The sequence below is a fragment of the Vanacampus margaritifer genome, chromosome 5 (assembly GCF_051991255.1).
Source record: "Vanacampus margaritifer isolate UIUO_Vmar chromosome 5, RoL_Vmar_1.0, whole genome shotgun sequence".
Lineage (NCBI taxonomy): Eukaryota > Metazoa > Chordata > Actinopteri > Syngnathiformes > Syngnathidae > Vanacampus > Vanacampus margaritifer.
This window is the reverse complement of record NC_135436.1, coordinates 23149001-23167361: the sequence shown is the minus strand read 5'-3', so window position 1 is coordinate 23167361 and position 18361 is coordinate 23149001. Positions and strand designations below refer to the sequence as shown.

The 18361-nt window shown below is 40.5% G+C and overlaps 1 protein-coding gene across 2 annotated transcripts in view; it reads right to left on the bottom strand.

The window, feature by feature from the left end:
* Positions 1-18361, bottom strand: part of ift80 (intraflagellar transport 80 homolog (Chlamydomonas)) — a 38199-nt gene that overhangs the window by 9756 nt on the left and 10082 nt on the right. For both annotated transcript variants that reach the window (XM_077566524.1, XM_077566525.1), the window contains one exon: positions 2248-2427. In XM_077566524.1, the coding sequence (XP_077422650.1) occupies positions 2248-2427 (180 nt within the window). The remainder of the gene's footprint in view (positions 1-2247; positions 2428-18361) is intronic.

Here is an 18361-nt window from a genome sequence, read left to right as displayed (position 1 = left end):
ATATCCTGCCATACAGAATCTACATAAAAAGATTATTCTAAATCTTGATGATAATGCTCAATTGTCACAGATAAAAGGGTTCTGCAATCATTCATACAACATTTTGATGATACAATTTTTAACTCGTTTTTTTAACACAGCGCCATAAGAAACAGAAGTGACGATGTTGGGAGGTTCTTTTTAGGAGTAACCAGGTTAGATAGGATTCAAAACGAGCTCTTCAGAAGGACAGCCACGGTTGTATGTTTTTGGAAACAAAGTTAAAGGCAGCAGACGTAAGATGGTTTGGAAACATCCAGAGAGAGATAGTGAGTATATTAGTATTGATGGAGCTGCCATGCAAGAGAGCGAGAGGAAATCGAAAGACATGGTTGATAGATGTAGTGAGGGAAGACATGAAGGCAGTTGGTGTTCGAGAGGATGATGCAGAAGATTGGCGCGTTGTGCCTACAATGTTTTTTTCATGCAAATATTTTCTGCGCTTACATATGATTTTAATACTGTAAACTGTAAAAACTATCACTATCAAGTGATTTGCTCCCAAAAACGTACAAATACGTTCTATTTTATATGATTTAAATGGCCCAAAGACATATTTATACATTTTATATGTTGTTGTTTTTTAATGATAGAGCATACAGAAGGCTTTGATGCAGCCTCTCAACTGCAGAGAACTGTTGAAGAAATGGTAGTTATTATAAAAACGGCCGGCAGGTGGCAGCAGAGGAAAAGAGATCAACTAGGGCCATGTTGAAAAAAAAAGCTCATTTACCCATAGTTCTAAACAGGTTTGTGAATAATGATGAAACTTAGCTATATTCTAATGCTAATTGCTGCAAAACGGAAACAGATAGAAATGTACTTTTTTTGTCCCAAGTGTCCCAAGTCCCGGTAGATTTCGCCAGCCCCCACTTTTGTATCCCGTTTTTACATGGGTCCTGTCTCGGCATCCCATTTTGGACCATGTGTATTGTAACAATCCACAAGGTGGCGCCTCTTTGTTTTTGTGGGCATGTGCAGCGCTTTTTGTTTTTTGGCTTTGAATGTTTTTGACACCGGGGAGGCACGACTATTGTGACGCACGGTCGCGCTTAGCCCACTGTTTGTTGTTGTTTTTTCTCATTTGCTCCCAAAAACATATAAATCTGTTCTATTTTTAATGTTGTAAGTGTCCCAAAGGCGTATTTGTACATTTCTTATGTTTTTTTGATGCTGGAGCATACAGAAGGCTTTGATGCAGCCTCTCAACTGCACAAAACGGTTGAAGCAATTGTAGTCATTACAAAAACGGCTAGCAGGTGGCAGTAGAGTAGAAGAGACCAACCAGGGCTATGTTGAAAACAAGCTGATTTACCCACAGTTCTAAGCCAATTTGTGAATAATGATGAAACTTAGCTATACTCAAATGCTAATTGCTGCAAAACGGAAACAGAAGTATACTTTTTTCCTGATGAAAGAAGAGACTCTAATCTTTCTTTTGGTAGGTTCCATGTTTTCATAGCAATAGAACATAATATTCTGTGGGAATTGCAAAATCAATCAAAATCCAGTAAAACAGCCGGGAGTGAAGGGGGTTGCTTCAGTGAAAATGGCTGGGTGAATGAGTTAAAGATTTTTCACTCAGAAATTATAAGTGAATTTTGCAAGGAGAGATTTTGTCAAAATGTTACTACTTTATTTAATAATAATAATAATGTTACAAAAGGGTTGAGAAACGAAATCATGAACTCTAGCTTGGGAGATTGCCACTCTACCACCTGAGCTATGCCACTCCTACTGTTTGCTTATATCCAAATGGAGACCAAAAAACGATTTTGGTCTTTTTGAGTTACGAAGATTCGAGCTGACACGAGTGATATACATTACTAACACGTAGTAGTAGTATGCATCTATTTGTCATGTATGAAATCACCCACACAAAAAACAACAACACATTGACAAACAAATGTGGCGACCCCTGATTTTTTCTTCTTTTTGCATTTACATTTGAAGAAACGGTCTTGCCACACCAGAATCAAAATCTTCTCTTCTCGTCATCCTCTATAAAGGAAGGATGCTGTCTGTTAGCATACAAATGGACCAACAACAAAAATTCTGCACCCTTCACTTTTGTGCAAGCTCGGCAGAGGTCTGTGCTTATTATCAATGTCAAGGAAGAAGCTTTAACACAGCTGTTGTGTTGAATCTCATTAGACTTGGCAGCCATACCAAATGAAGTGTCAGTTGAGTGTGCGCGTGTTTCTCTACCTGCATGGTTTTCCTCTTGGTAAGGGTGATCATAAAGTTGTTCCACTCCCAGTGCTGCTCCACCACATTGGCAAAGATGACATGGCCGTTCCCGCAGGCCCCGGCCACCTGCGTGCCGTCAGCAGACCAAGCCAGGCTGAACACGCTGCCCGTGTTGGGTTTCTCCAAAGCGTAAGACCACTGCAAGGAGGGGAGGAACACCATCCTTAACAATGATGGCCACAAATGTGCATTTCTTTTGGGAGCGCTTGGAAGCAAATTTATAGAAAGGTTTATAGAGGAGGTGAGCACCGTATGAGTGAGAGCAGATACCCGTGCGCGTAATGTAAACTCTGCTGGAAAGAAGTCCCAGCCAGTCAATCAGCGAGCCGTGATGAACTGTGAGACATTGAAGGCGCGTTCGGCCCTGCCAAGTCCAGCAGTTGTGCTCGTAAACATACGCTCTGCTATCCTCATCTATCACACATGCAGGATGCAGGGAGAAAGGCAGACAGGGGTCTGACTAACTAAACCCAGTTTTTTTTTTTTATATATAGGAAATGATTTAGTGGTGAAACCTAAGGGAAGAGTAGCTCGATATAGGTGTCACATGTCAGATATATTAACATCCTTTAAATAACTAATATGAAGCTCGTTTTCTTTGGAACACAACTTTGATCAATTGGTGAAGACAAAACAAATGTTAGCATGAGGCTAGCTATTGATCTGCATTTATGTTGTTGATGGTTTGGCAGAAAAGAAAAGTTATCATATTAATCAGTTGCACATTGACGATACTTTCCAAAGGTCGGAAAGTGTAAACATGAATCTACAGACGCCAGTAAAAGCCATGTATCAGGCAAGGCGCTAAACCAGGGCTAGAGGCTGCTATAGCCCTGTCATAAATCTGTGTCGTCCCAGTAAAGTCCCTCCAGCATTATATTTTACAATTTGGAGTATTCTTTTTTTTAATGTATTTAACATTTTTACTATTTTTTCTTCATTAAACAAAATATACAAATATGAAGAAGTTTACAAGTAGCCATAGTGTTCCAATCTAATCCTTGCTTCCATGTTGGTGCTGCACCTGTAGCTTGTCTGTGTTTGGGAGGGGATGGAGGCGGATGCGTCTGTCATTTACTCGTGCGTTTTTTTTTTTTTTTGCTATTGCCCTGTCGTCACTTGAAATGTATTTTTTTTAATGAATACTCTTTGGCCAAATTTAGTTAAAACTCCTTTTACTGTACTGTATATATCAAACATGTCCGATTACTTGGAAGATGAAAACTTGTCGTTTGGACTTGAAATACATCTTAGTCACTTTGAGTGTGTATGGCTTTAACAGGGAAGTTCTGGTTTTGACAAGGATGTATGTAGACCAGTGGTTCTTAATCAATGTTGGAGGTAGTGAACCCCACCAGTTGTGCGCATTCACCGAACCCAGGGGTTTTCCTGGCCCAAAATGAGGCAGAGGTGGTATCATCCTGACTATGATGGGTGAATACGTGCCAATACCAGTCTTATTTTAAGATATCGTTACTCGCGGCAGTGACCTATATACCATTATCGGCCGCCCTCCTGCAGCCATTTTATCAGGGACTAGAAATGAGAAATTATATGAATATAAAATTGCCATTCATTTTTGCCCTTTTTTAACTACAATCATTAAAAAAAATCATCCTCTAGTACATATTAAATTGTAAATATAGTTCAGTGTTGTTGTAAAACCGTTTTTTTTTTTTTTTTTTTACTGTGTTTTTATGACTTTGGCGATGGCTGGAACTCGCCACCTCTGCTTCACAACCAGGAAATGGGCATGTGCAACGGTTGCTCCATAATTTGTTTCTTCTTCGGTACATTGTTTATATAAAAGGAAAAAAAAGGAAAGCTGTTTCTTCTTCGGTTATTGCTTCAGGTCTTTCCGGTGCACTGTTGTTGATATAGCGCCTCCATAACGGCGCAACACTGCAACTGCAGTTAAAATGCGTTCCTGCTGAGCTCAATCAACACAGCTGGAGCCCTGTGTTGAGCGATATCAGTGGCTCAGGCTGGAGGTGAAGGTGGCCGCCTCTGAATTTTGTACACAAAAACCCTTACCGAACCCTTCTTTGTTGTAAAATAAAAAAAAAAATTTTTTCCAAAAAAAAAAAAAAAAAATTTCCAATTCAAGACATAGGAAACAAATGATGGATGAACAAAATGAACAGTGAGAGTAGCCTTCTCATCCATTCTGGCCCTCTTCATCTTGATTTTAGAAAGTGTGTTCTTGTCTTCTCCATTTCCATGCAGCTTAAGGAAATGTCCCTTTAGTTACTAGATAACTAGTTGTGCTGGACTAGAATTGCTCAAATTGGCATTGCAAATCATGCAGCTGACTCCCATCACTCAGCTCTATATTTTATAGAGCACTTTAAAATCCACAGCTGCTTTCTTAAGATGGAACCCAGGGGCAGCTGATACAATGAAAACAGCAGAGGTCCCAGGATTATACCCTGTGGAACACCATACGTTTCGTTTTATATAAGTGAATTCATATGGCACATATTCATCCGACCTCTTTTTTTGTGTGTGCTTAACATAGTTAGTATGAAGGGTTTACAATAATAAAAGTAATCACAGGACGTACCATCCCAACAGTCAAAAGTCAACTTCTAAGCCCTTTCCTTGTAATGGCGGGCGGACAAGTGCAGCTCAGCGGGCCAAGAGCTGTGGCAAGAGAGGAGAAAAGAACCTCAGTGTGTTCGCCGGCTGATACACACGCAGCTGTGGGATGTGAGGTGTGGCCTTATTTCCTGCACATTTGCCTTCTGACGGGGCTAAAAGGTAACAGTCAGCAGGCTACAGGTTAGCTGCTTTGATCTTCTCTGGTCCGCCTTTCTCCAATACGCGCATATTTCTCAGCTGGTTTCCCTCCCAAGTAGTTAATGTCATACTGGGACCAAAAATAGTTGCTGCAAAAATAAAAGCTGTGCTGCAATGCGGACAAGAGACAGTTTGTTAAAACTTAAAAGAAATAGTGTTGTAATTGTGTTCCCCTCCCTTTTCCCCACAACTTCTGCCCTGCTCACTCATCACAGCAGGGACTATTTTCCTTATTCATATTATTTGACATTCACAACATGAGTAGAGTTGTGCTCGGGGAGGCTCCGGAGTTCGGGTCGGCTTCAACAATAATGAGGGACGTCATTTATACTGCAGCTAACGTCTTGAGATGGCCCACTCTGTGTTAAAGCACCCAAGGGGGAAAGGGGAAGGGATGTCTTGATGGATGCAGCTGAATGCGTACACCAGATTGTAATGAAGCAGGACATGTGATACCTGCCAAAAAGGAGCGCTGCTGGATTCACGCTTACCTAATGCTTTTAACACATTGAGCCGTTTTACTCCTCCAAGAGTCCGCCGGCAAACCAACATGTGTGTGTGTGTAAAAACAGAAGAGGGGTTGTCTTATATGTGTGTGCAATATTTATGTGCATACGTGACTCTATATGCAAAAAATAGAAGTGTGCAACAGTGAAAAGTTAAGATTACGTTAACTTGAGAAAATAAGGATATTAAGGGTGCAGCGGCATGTGCGCAATGAAAAGGCGGGCTTGTCAGGAATGTCTAGCTATGTGTGACTAAGAAAGAATAGTTGAATATTATTATTATTATTCAATATTATATAGTATAGCCCTTTGCAGAGCACACAAGGCCCAATGATCTTAAACATGTCAATGCCATTTAGTAGTTTGATTGATATACAAGGCCTCAACGTTCCCCTCCAACAATGTCAGTACAGCTCCATCTGATAGAAGCCACACTTGGCCCCAATGCAAATGGACTGTAACTTCCCTTTATACATGTTAGTCGAAGTGAACACACCTGTCGCTTTGGGTGGGCCTTAGGGGTCTGTGCCCGCCCACCAAGATGATTGTGCCCCCTATTTGAGGCATGGATCTCTAAAACAATATATATATACTTTTATTATTATTATTATTATTATTTTTAGTAGCTAATTTTGTGTTTTAAAATACTAATGTTGAGTTGTTTATCACTAAGACATTAAAAATATAAAGAAACTAGATCTCTAAAAATAAACGTTATTATATTTTTTCATAGTAGCTAATTTTGCGTTTTAAAATACTAATGTTGAGTTGTTTATCACTAAGACATTAAAAATATAAAGAAACTAGATCTCTAAAAATAAACATAATATTTTTTCATAGTAGCTAATTTTGTGTTTTAAAATACTAATGTTGAGTTGTTTATCACTAAGACATTAAAAATATAAAGAAACTAGATCTCTAAAAATAAACATAATATTTTTTCATAGTAGCTAATTTTGTGTTGTAAAATACTAATGTTGAGTTGTTTATCACTAAGACGTTAAAAATATGAAGAAGCAGTGGTGCGATTTTGATTGATTGATGGCCAGTCTTATTTGCAACAGCCATCACGGCCTTACTGAAAATAATGTTAGGTACGCTGGCTTATACGCGACAAATACGTCAATGTTGGCGTGCGAAAGTAATGTACATTTTTAAAAGTGAAGCTGCAAGTTTTTTTTTTGGTTTGGTATTGTGTACTGTGGCAAGACATGTCTGTACGTAGTGTAAATAAGGAGTTCCGAGGACGCTGGCGCTGTACGACATACTACAGTAATGTCGGCAACTAAAGAGCCACTTGAAACGTGAATTTATTCAAATATATGGAGCGAGTTAATGCTGTCTGTAGGGTATTCATAATACTTGCCTAAGCTCTGGCAAAGGGTCTGGAAGTGCATAATGTCCACTCTGCCACAGTGAAATATCCATTGACAAACCTACTTTTCAGTCATTTAAAACAACGTGCTAACCGAATCATGTTGCTAAGTAAAGGTCCACCCATAAACGCTCACATTGCTCAAAAATGTCCACCCTGTCATTGTCCATCCTGTCAGCAAGCAGCTTGACCAATATGTATTTCTGCGACGAAAAAGTAATCAATCAGCTGCACCATTACTAGAGCTACTTCCACACAGAACTCCTCCAGGAATTGAAACAGGAGGTATAGAGAAATTAAGTGGTTGTTAATTTATCCACAAAACTAATCCTAGTAGCTACTGTTTTGGTGGAGTAACGGGGGGGGGGGGGGGGTGCAATGAATTGAAGGGGGGAGGGCGTGTGCGGACAAATGTACAGAAAAAAAAAAAAGAACAAGCAGACATGCAGAATCAAGTGTATGACGATTTGGGGTGGGGTTGGGTGAGGGAGTCCTCACGCTGGTCACTGAACCCCTCGTCTTTCTATAATGGGCAGCTTTGTGGCCCGAGAGAAGGTGACAGACATGACGTGTAGCCCAGCCGCGGGGGAGGGATCGGGGGTGGAGGGTCCCTCAAACTCACAATGAGCTCATAGACGTAGACGACCGCGCATATAAAGCAATGCATGCAGACAAACATGTACACACGAGTGTTTGTGTGGCGGCAGAAGACGAGGTCTGGTAATCCTACACTTCAGACGATCGCTCTGGAGCACAGAGCAAAAAAACACTCACGCATACATCCTGTGTGTGTGTTGACACGTGTGTGTTAATGTGATTCAGACGCACATACGTTAGTTGCGTGTAGGTGAGAAACCCTGGAGTGCCGAACTGCTGAAATGAACCTCTGGGATGCGATGGTATTACAGGGAAAATGGGGGTCATCGTATCAATGCTTGATGTAGACATCAAGTTTGAAGTTGATGCATTTGTATTTGTGTTTGGGGGCGGCTCACAACCCAGAGGTTGTGGGTTCGATCCCATGCCATTGTGACCACGTCGAAGTATCCTTGAGCAAGATACTGAACCCCCACTTGCTCCTGATGCTGCGTCATCAGTAGATGAATTTCTCCAGAAAAAAAAAAATACATCAATTTAAAAAAAAGGAGAGGAAAAAAAAAAGTAGTCTAATGTAAAGCGCTTGTAAGGTAGAAAAGCGCTATATATACAAAATTACAAGCACAATGGAAATGCCGAAAGACCAACGCTGACGCCCATGTCACTCACCAGGCCAGACTCCGCCTTTTAAAACCATAAACATGCAAAGTCACAGACACTACAGAAGAATGTGAGGATGGTGACCCCAAGGGGACAAAAATAATACATGCTAACCTTCAGCAGGAAATAGTTTAAATACGGTAGTAATCCTTTGGGCAACATGATCCTGTTTTGTATTTTTATTACAGAAAATATGTCCTACTAAGTATAAAAAAAACATGCACGTTCAATGTGTTTTTAGATTATGGTACAACTCAAATTTGTTTCTCTTAATCCTATTTTGACCCTTCATCCACTCTGTGTACTACGAAAGACTGTTTTGGTCTGGATGGGTCTTGTTAAAGGGGGATGGGCTGGGCTGGAACTTAGGCCAGGAAGGAGTTAATGACACATGTCTTCACTAATAGCTCCCAGTGGAGCTATCTGCTGATTCAGAACCATTATGTCTTAGGCATTAAAATATGTCTGTCGACGACCACTCAAAACTTCCCCCAGTGCACTGATGCACAACAAAATGCTAATCGGACGAAGGGTCATGAGACCTCCCCACCTTTGATTCTCTTGTTGCCCTTCATCTCGGGCACTCCTGTCACTCTGTGGAAAATAGTTTGAAACTGCTATTAGTGCTAATGGGTCAGCAAAGTAACACAATAAAGTGACATGAAATTAGCCTTCAGTAGTGGCAGACCTGATTCGTTTTACCAGACCTGAGTCATTAGTGAATGGGTCTACGGGTGTTTTAACCACCAAGGCGGCTTTAATTATTTTATGTAGCAGATTTCATACGCAAGGCAACTCAATAAAAAAAAAAAAAATATATACATATATATATATTTTTTTTTTATTATTTTTTTTTTTTATTTTTTATTTTTTTTAAACCTGGATTTAAAAGCATTTACACTCTGGGCTGATTTCACGCTTTTAACTCTGGGCTCTATTAACTGACCTGAGTCTGCAGATTTCAGAGCCCTACTGGGTTTATATTCAATCAACCTTTGCTTAACGTATTCAGTGATTTATAGACCAGTAGCATTCATTTTAAAATCTATTCTTTATTTACCTAACTTTAGACCATCTTTTATTGCTAAACAAATGATCGTTTGTTCCTCCATTAAAGCTCCAAAGATAAAAAATTAGAATGACACTCGGCAAAGCACAGATCTATGCCGTCAATAAAGAATCATGCATTATTCAAAGAGAATTTAAGAAAATGGCGCAAAGGGCTCTGTTTCGCAATGACAAGGCCAAGCTAAAATCCGTGGATCTGCATCTAAATTTAAGAGTTTATTTATTTTTTGCTTTACCCAGGAGAGCCCCTCCCCTCTTCCCGCAGTTTAAGTAGGTAGGTAGATTTTGCATAACCCTGCCATCTAAAATAACAAAAACAAAAGAAGGTCAATGAAAACACTACTTATGTGGCAGAAATAGAAAACAAAAACAACATGAGGAGATTTTTTTTTTATTTTATCATGCATATTCATTCAATCGAAGTAGATCTATGCTAAAGAAGAGCTGTGTTACTTGTTAGCTGAGCATCGCGCGATTGGGAGCCAAACTAGTCGAGGGTTAACAGCCTTAAATAAATCACAACAGCTGGATGACGCTCAGCGAAAAGCCAGCTGGCTTCAGTTTGCCTGTGGGGCTGTGTGTGCGCGCAGGACAGGACCTGGCAGCGCAGGTACGGAGCGTAAATCCTCACACACAATAAACACAACACACATGTGCGAGTGTAATAGACACTAGACATATATACAAGTATCTGGCCATAAACAGACGGTGTTGTATGAAAATGCTGACACCGAGCTTCTCCTTTAAGACCAAACCAATTCTGTAAGGTGCAAGCGTGAGGAGGAGTTTGGACTATTAAAAGAAACGGTTGTTTTGAGGAGGCGGCTTTGGATGGGGTTTCATCAATCTTTTGGGGGATTAGTAAACGTCAGCTTGACAGTGACCCTTCGACTCAAAACAGGGTTGACTACAAGGATAAGAATCACCAGAAGTGCTGAGACCTGTACGTTATCAACCATCTGACTGGGAACTAGCCTTAAAAAATATACTGACTAGAAGAACTTTGGGGTTAAAAGCTCTATTCAGGTATTAATTGCTTTACTTGATTTTGCATTAGATTGAATTAAATCAAACATAACAAAAAGGTTTCTTTAGTTCCCCCCCCCCCCCCCCTCCTATCCAGAGTTTCTACAATTTGGAACTGGATGATTTGGGAGAACACACAACAAGGGCTACCTCTGAAGCCGCAAAACTTCAGAGTTTGGAGCGCCGCCATGCGAAACATTATCTTAAAGCACTGAAATATTAGCTCAGTCCGTGCATTTTCTTTGTCTTTTTGCAACACCCTATTCACAAAGACGGAACAGTCTCACAAAATGGTTTTACTGTAGAGAAGAATCTGACAGTGACATATGCATCAACATTGGGTTATGAAAGGTTATTTGTGGAGGTGTTTATGGCGTACTGTTAACGATGGTTAACTTCTCTTTGCAATTATCCATCCAACATCTACCGCTTATCTGGAGTCGGGTCACGGGGGGGGAGTGGGGGGGGTCAGCAGCTTTAGCAGGGAAGAACATACTTCCCTCTCCTCACCCAATTGCAATTAAGAACGTTAAAAAGTCAGATGCTTGAGTCATTATGCCCCATTTCCTTTTCACATTTTATTATTAAAAACAACGAACAACATGTTTAAGCAAATGTTTTGTAAATGTTACTTTAAAAAGTTGCCAATACAGTTAATAACTTCTTATGTTTGCGACCTTGATCCTAGGCTGGATTATTTCTTTTTGCTTGATTACCCATGGGAAAAATTGCAACAAATCGTAGGTCGTCTCGGAACAGATCAATTTCTGCCTGAGAAATTCCACTTATAAACAATGCAATCCACATTGTGCTTGTAAAACTAATTCTTGGGCTTATGCAGGGTTGTTTTCTCCCTAAAAAAAAACTTCCGATTTGAGTAGGACAGAAAATAAAGCCACGTGGGGTAGACCAGTTCTACATCTGTTCAATTACTCAATATTCAGTACACCAAGTACACTTGCCATCTTCAGTGGCAGACAACAACAACAAACCAATGTCTTCAAAGCGGAGGAGCACCGGTGGAGCTCTACAAATGTCCGGCAGATAGGCCGGACCCTTGTGACTGTAGAATGACACTAGTTGGGAGCTTTGTCAATGGAAGGCAAGCTAGAGAATAGATAGCTCGAGGGAGTGAGTAAGAGAGAGGGAGGGAGAGAGAGAGAGAGACAGATAGAGAAAAAGGGAGGGAGGGAGGGAGAGTAATGATCTGCACATGGTTTCATGCTGGAGCCTCAACATAGTAACCATAGACACATGCTGGGGCCTCCTGGGACTCATCAGCAAGACACAGCTGTGAGCTGGACAGCAGAATTCTATTAGCACCAACTATGCACACATGTGCTTACGATCTCTCTCAAACACACACACACACACACACACACACGCACACAATTTAGGTATTTGGTTATGTTTTGACACGCTGCAAAGGGTTAAAAACCAACTAGACTCTTTACCCAACTTTAACACCATGACTATTGGGTCGAGAAAGTGTGAAGAAGGTACAAAGTACTAATGACTTGATTGGATAATTATTGTTTTAATTGATTAGTTGGCCGATTATTTTGTATTTGATTGGATAATTATTGTTTTAATTGATTAGTTGGCCGATTATTTTGTAGATTAATCGGATTTAAAAAAAAAAAAAAGTTTTACTTGATCGGGCAATTATTGTTTTAATTGGCCGATTATTTTGTAGATGAATCAGTTTTTTTTTTTGTTTTAAGTTTTACCGACTGTCACGACTTACGTTTGATCATGCGACGTCCACAAGCACTGTCACGTCTTTTTCAGTCGACAGCAAGTGGCAAAATGGCCGCCCCCGGAGATGGATTAAAAACAGGTGGATTTTGCTACTGAATTCATATTCACCAAACACAATATTTACCAGAATATGTTTAGACTGGTGGGGGCACAAATAAAAAAAATGTTTTACTTGACTTTAGTGTGACAAGACCCTGGCCTATAAGAAATAAATATGAAAATGTTGTTGGCAAACTTAAGTCTTAGAGTACAGTACTTGTATATTCCAGATTCCATCCATTACCCAAGTAAACAATAGAATCATTGATAGGATAATCAATTCTGAAAAAATTATTAGCGACAGCCCTACCCGTGACTCGCGAGGATAAGCAGAAAATGAATTAATGGAAGCCCAAAGACACTCACACAAGCACGCACAGTAGTATCTTCATGTGCTGTGCCTTTAAATGGTGTGGCCAAGTGGGTGCCGTCTCTCCTCGTACCTCACTCCACTCTCTCTCTCTCTCTCTCCGTGGTACAAAGCAGCAGCCTGTCTTTCTTTTTTCAGCAGTCGTTGTGTTACAAAATTCAGTGTCCTAATAATACTATCACTTTGCATTTTTTGGGAGACATACTGAGGGTTAGCTTACAGCAACGACAACAACAGCAAAAAAAAAAAAAAAAGGAAAAAATATATATAAATAGGTTGAAAATTAAGTTGTGTAAGAGAAAGTACAACAGAGCGTTCAGCGTAGATGTCAGAAGGCATATGAATCCTTATTGCATTTTATTTTTTGGTAAACAGCTTTATTAGTGAATGGGTTTGACGAGGACAATATATCGTCCTCGTCGTGTCACGATAGTCAAAGCAGCATATCTGTTAAAAAAGTCGGGTTGATTTCCATATCTGAAGTTCTAGCACCCTCTGGTGGCTAGTTTTTTAGTGCAGTTTAATTTTCACAAGGCATGTTTTGGCCTTTCCATCTTTAAAATCCACGCTAATGCTCAGATGAAGGGGAACGTAATATGCTTGTGAACAGAGTCGATATGTGTAGGAACTCAATGTGTGCTTGCATTAGCAAGTAAGTGCCTCAATATATATATATATATATATATATTTTTTTTATTGCTGTAATGTACAAAAGCAAAATGTGTGCGTGTTTTTTTTTCCCGTATGAGCTATTTTTTTTTACAATATTGTGACCTTTTTTTGTATCGCCAACCTCATCAAAATGTCGTGATAATTAGCGTATTGTGACCTTCATATCGTGATAATATTGTATCGTGATGTTTGGATATCGTTACATCCCTTATGACAAAATACGGCCAACTGCGCAAACCAGACATTGTCAATGTCTTATTTGCGTGCCAAGAAGTGGGACAAACACAGAGGGACACACACAACACCCCCCTTTTCAAGCTCCCCCAGTCCTCAATACAGAGCTTAATGAACTCAGCCTTGGCAGCAATGTTTGAAAAGATACACAAGTTGCAAAAGTCCTATTATCCGGCTGCATTGGTTACCCAGTGACACCCCGCACCTTTTCATCGCTTCTTTTTTTGCGAGTGTGACATGTTTGTTTAACAAGTGGCGCTTGAGGTTTCGCCAAGAATGATGAATTTGCCAGCGGGGCTGAGAGTTGGGGGTTTGAAATGGTGGTGACATGTAGAGAGGGGAGAAAAAAAAAGGAAGGCAACAACATAGAAAGTTGAAGGAGAAACCAACATCTTTTATGTAGACCCAACTTTACAGGATCTAGTGGACAGAAAAAGGGGGGGGGGGACACCTTCCAACGGCTGTCTTTGTCATGATGCCCTCCGTTTTGGTTTGCAACAAGGCGTGATTTTAGCGCACATCTAGAGAGGTGTAAAAGTAATACTGTGTCAACAAGTGTCTTTTACGCAAACTCACGTTATGCACACAGGCACAAACACACGCTTTATTGTTCACATGCTTGCACAAAGCATTGGGGTCAACCATCAGCAAGGGAGCAGAAACAGACACCAAAAAAAAGCTTGTTTGGCACTAAATAACAATACAAAAGGATAAACTATTATCTTAAAATTTGGCTATTATCTTAAAATTTGGCTGGATGATACCGAAATCAACATACGAGTACGTATGACTACTTTAACAATAATAAAACGTATCAATGGTAAACCGTGCTACAAAGAATACAAAAGAGAAGACAGAATGAGTATGCTGCGCTGCCCTCTTCCTACCAGAGAGCAACCTCAACTCCGCCAGAGAGAAGAAAGGGGGAGCGGAGAAAGCAAGAAATAGCATGCAAGAGCAGAAACTTGTAAAGGGGAGGGAGCGGAGTAAAGTAAAAGGGAGGGAGGGAAAGAGAGGGAGAGAGAGGAGTGGCCCTGTACTGTAGGCTGAAAAAGGAGGGGGGGGGGGTGGCAGAGAGAGGAAGAGAGAACGAGAGAGAGAACTGCTTTGCTGCTGACTCAGGATTCTCTTTGTTTGACAACGCTCCCTCGCTCTCGCTCTACTTCTCGGTTACACACACTCCCCCAACATACGCCGCTTTTCTTTCACGTGACGTTTCTTTTGGACAAACCCATGCTAATTATTTCACTTTGTCTACTCTAGCGTGGACCCTTCTCTCCTGTTTTTCCAACCCCCTTATTATGCGTTTATTTTCTCTTCCTCACCTCCCACAATAAAAGTCCCCTTCTCGTGTGATGAAAACAGATAAATGTGCACCGACTAATAAATCTGCAGCGGTTTTCTTTTGGCGTTTCATGCTCCACCAACAGTGGCTCACTCTGCGCCGTTTTATTCCCTTCCAGCAGCGGCGATTTCCAGATGTGGGTTGGCGGCTGGCATCAAACCGCTAAAAAGCGGGTCAGGTATACGCGCCCCTAATGGAAGAGTTATTGGAGGAGAAGATAGGGGTGAATGCAAGCATGTCACACAGGATAAGAGGCTACGCGGCCAAAAAAATGAGTGAATGCTGGCTGACGAACAGAGAGAGTCAGCATGTGAAGTCACGTTTCCACCAAGTGGTTCGGTTCAGTTCAGTTCAGTTACCGCTGTATAGTTGAGATTTGGTAATCTGTTTTTTATTTCCACAACAGGGTGCGCAGAGGGGATGGCCATGAATGTAGCAGCACAGCACAGTGCTACAAACTCAGGCTTTATAACAATTAATCGAATAGGTTGAATAAGTAGATGGCAAAATAGGTCGGAGAAAAATCTAAGCCTCGAAGCTTTGGAAATTGGAAGGATTATTATATATATTTTTTAAAAACGTCTACAGTCACGTGCGCCATTTGGTGTCGAAATAAGAAAGGGTCCATAAAGAACGAGTATGTCCAAAGTTTGACATCATTTCCCACCAATAAATAAGGAAGATAAAGTGCCATGTGCCAACAGCTACAAAGTATTGCAATGGCCCCGCAAAAGGTCAGATACAGCCGCCACTGCACTTTCAATCGCTTAATTGAACGAACGGTAAAAAAAAAAAAAAAACCCGTTCGTGCGCGAGCTGCCGATGGCCACGACTCGCGGCGAGTCGCTCAACGCCTAGCCAAATCTACGCCACGCTTTTTACATCCATACGCACTCAATCACAGATACGACAGTAGAATGTGAGGATGGTGACCCCTAGTGGACAAAAATAATATTTGCACCTCACATGCGTATTAATGTCCTCGATTAATTAATGGTAGACTACTCGAGGCAAAAAATATTAAATAGCAGCAGGCCTATTTATGAAGTCCTCAAGCAAGAAACCCAGTGTTGAGTACTTTAGGAAATTCTGGTAAATGGTAGAAGCCCAAATGCCCATGTATGTATGAAATTGAATGCATTTATTTTGGGGGTGTTGGGGCAGTGGGGGGAGCGACCACAAAAGAGTTCCAGTTTCGGCAAAGAGGTAGCATACAGTGTCAACCAAAGAACTGGAAATGGAACAAAGGAAAGCGCAGTGTAGTGTCTATTATACTCCAAAGGACAAATGCTCTCTGTATGGCTCGGTTCATTTACAACTTTTGAATGAAAAAAAAAAAACTCGACTGTACTGCTTGGTGGTGGAAACTATGATTGGGCCGATGACCAGTTTATCGTGGTTTTAAAAAGTCAAGTTTTGAATACAGACGCTCCCCTACTTACGAACATTCGAGTTACGAACAACGGTACATATGAACATTTCTGCGCGTACAGTATGTCGAAAAATGTTCGGAAAGAGATGCTGTAAGTTAGATTTTGTATTGCGCGTAGTGCTTCTTTCCGCCGCTAATACAGACGCTTGGCGCTGTGAGAGCTCATTGGAGGCTGAGCAACGTGTCGAGGAGGAGGAGGAAGAAAACGCCGGTCCCCATGGAGGAGGAAATAACTTTTGAAGCCGATTCCAGCGACGGCGAAGAATCTCTCATGATATAAAATCCTCCTCTTCCTCCTCCATCATCTCCTTAAGCATCGAGTACATCTTCCAAAAGTAAGTTAAACTTCATTTTATTTATCTTATTACGTACATGTACATACTGTGTGTGTGTCTTTCGCTCTCTCTTTCTAACATACGTAGTACAGTACAGTACGTATGTATTCTCTCCATTTTATTAAAAGTTTCTTTCAGTACAAACCAATGCAGGTTACTTGTACAAGCCTTAAACATACTTATATAAACCTTCAATATACTTATATAGGCTTTAAACATAAATTATAATACAAAATGTAGCACTGAAGCAACTTACGAACAAATTCACCTTACGAACGATCGTCCGAAACGTAACTCGTTCGTAAGGTGGGGAGCGTCTGTAACCGCTAAGAGTGGCTGTCACCTGTAACTTCCAGAGTTGAGTAAATGAGCCGTCTCTTTGAAGTTAATTGCCTCAATTAACTTGTTTTTCTCCTTCTCGATGAGCAGACGGGAGGGGGGAGCAGTTAGGCACAGAGGAAGAGGGCGGAGGGGGCAAGAAAATGAAAGAGACACTTTTTGCTCTCTTGATTAATGTGCATTGTCCTAAATAAAGAAATAAATAGTGCCAGTGGGTATGAGTTAGCCCCAAGGACAATATGAGTAGCCCACGGGTCTGTTCTAAAATTAGCTCAGCAGTGATAACAGATTGTGACTTTTTAAGAAGCATTAAAACAGAAATTTAAACTTAACATGGTACATGTTTCTTCTGTGCCAAATATTCAATATTTAGTTTAAATAAAAACAAAATAGATGGTCCTCAATGAAAAAAAATTATTTTTCAAAGTCATTTTAGAGCTGTAATTATAATATCATGATATACTGCAATATTTTTATAATAATAATAATAATAATGTTTTATTTTTTTCATGGTTATTATACCGTCAGAATCTAATCTCGGCCCATGCCTAAAGGGAAATGCAGCATAAGTTAAATTAAGGAGAGGAGGGGAGGCAAATTTTGATGCTGAGCCATTAATAATCCCCTGCTGGCAGTGCAAAGTCGGGCTCACAAAGACCTTAAGGGGAACCCCTGTACTCCCCAAGAAAAAGGGAGGTAGACAAGGCCAAAGGGAAAGCAGGAGGGAGCACTGATAAGCGTGAGGTAGACCAACACACACTGACACGAGTCAGGGGGAACATCCAGGGACTCCCATTCATCTTCTACGAGAGAATCCCCTCCAGGAGGAGAGTGGGTTTGTACGTCACAGACAAAGAGGAGCTTGAGAGGAGAAGAGAGTTTTGTAAATCATTGGCATACAGTACATAGAGTGACTGGATAAAACCTCAAGGATGGGAGGAAAGGCATGTAACAAAATAGATAGTTTTATTGCTGTTCTGACATTTTATAGTGGGGCGCATGACCAGCAAAAATTGATCAACAAAATTAGATTTTTGTTATTCGCCCTTTAAGCTGTTCGGCTATTTTGCAGTACATTGTTCGTACCTATGCTACATTGTATGTTTTTTTTTTGTACTTTTACTTACTGTCATGCCCTCACGTGAGAAAAGGCAGCCAGTGGTAGATGCACTTTTTAGACATTTACTGAACGCACTATACATAGTTGTTTCTACACATTTTATACTATAATTAGTTTTTTGTGTTCAAATACATCTACAAGGTTATAAAAAGTAGGCCGTGATCAGTTTAGGTGTTTTAATTGGCTTAAATGTGTTTTTAAAGCGTGTGTGATGGGTACATCTAGACTTTTTTTTTTTTAATTGGGGGTTAGGGGTTAGAAAATGTGTTAAACGGAGTTTCATATAAGCAGACCACAAAACGACTTACTGGACAGATTTGTTGCCAGAAACTGACATTTTCTGTCAGCAAAGTACAATTTCTTTACTTCAGATGAATCAAGTTTTTCATGTCCA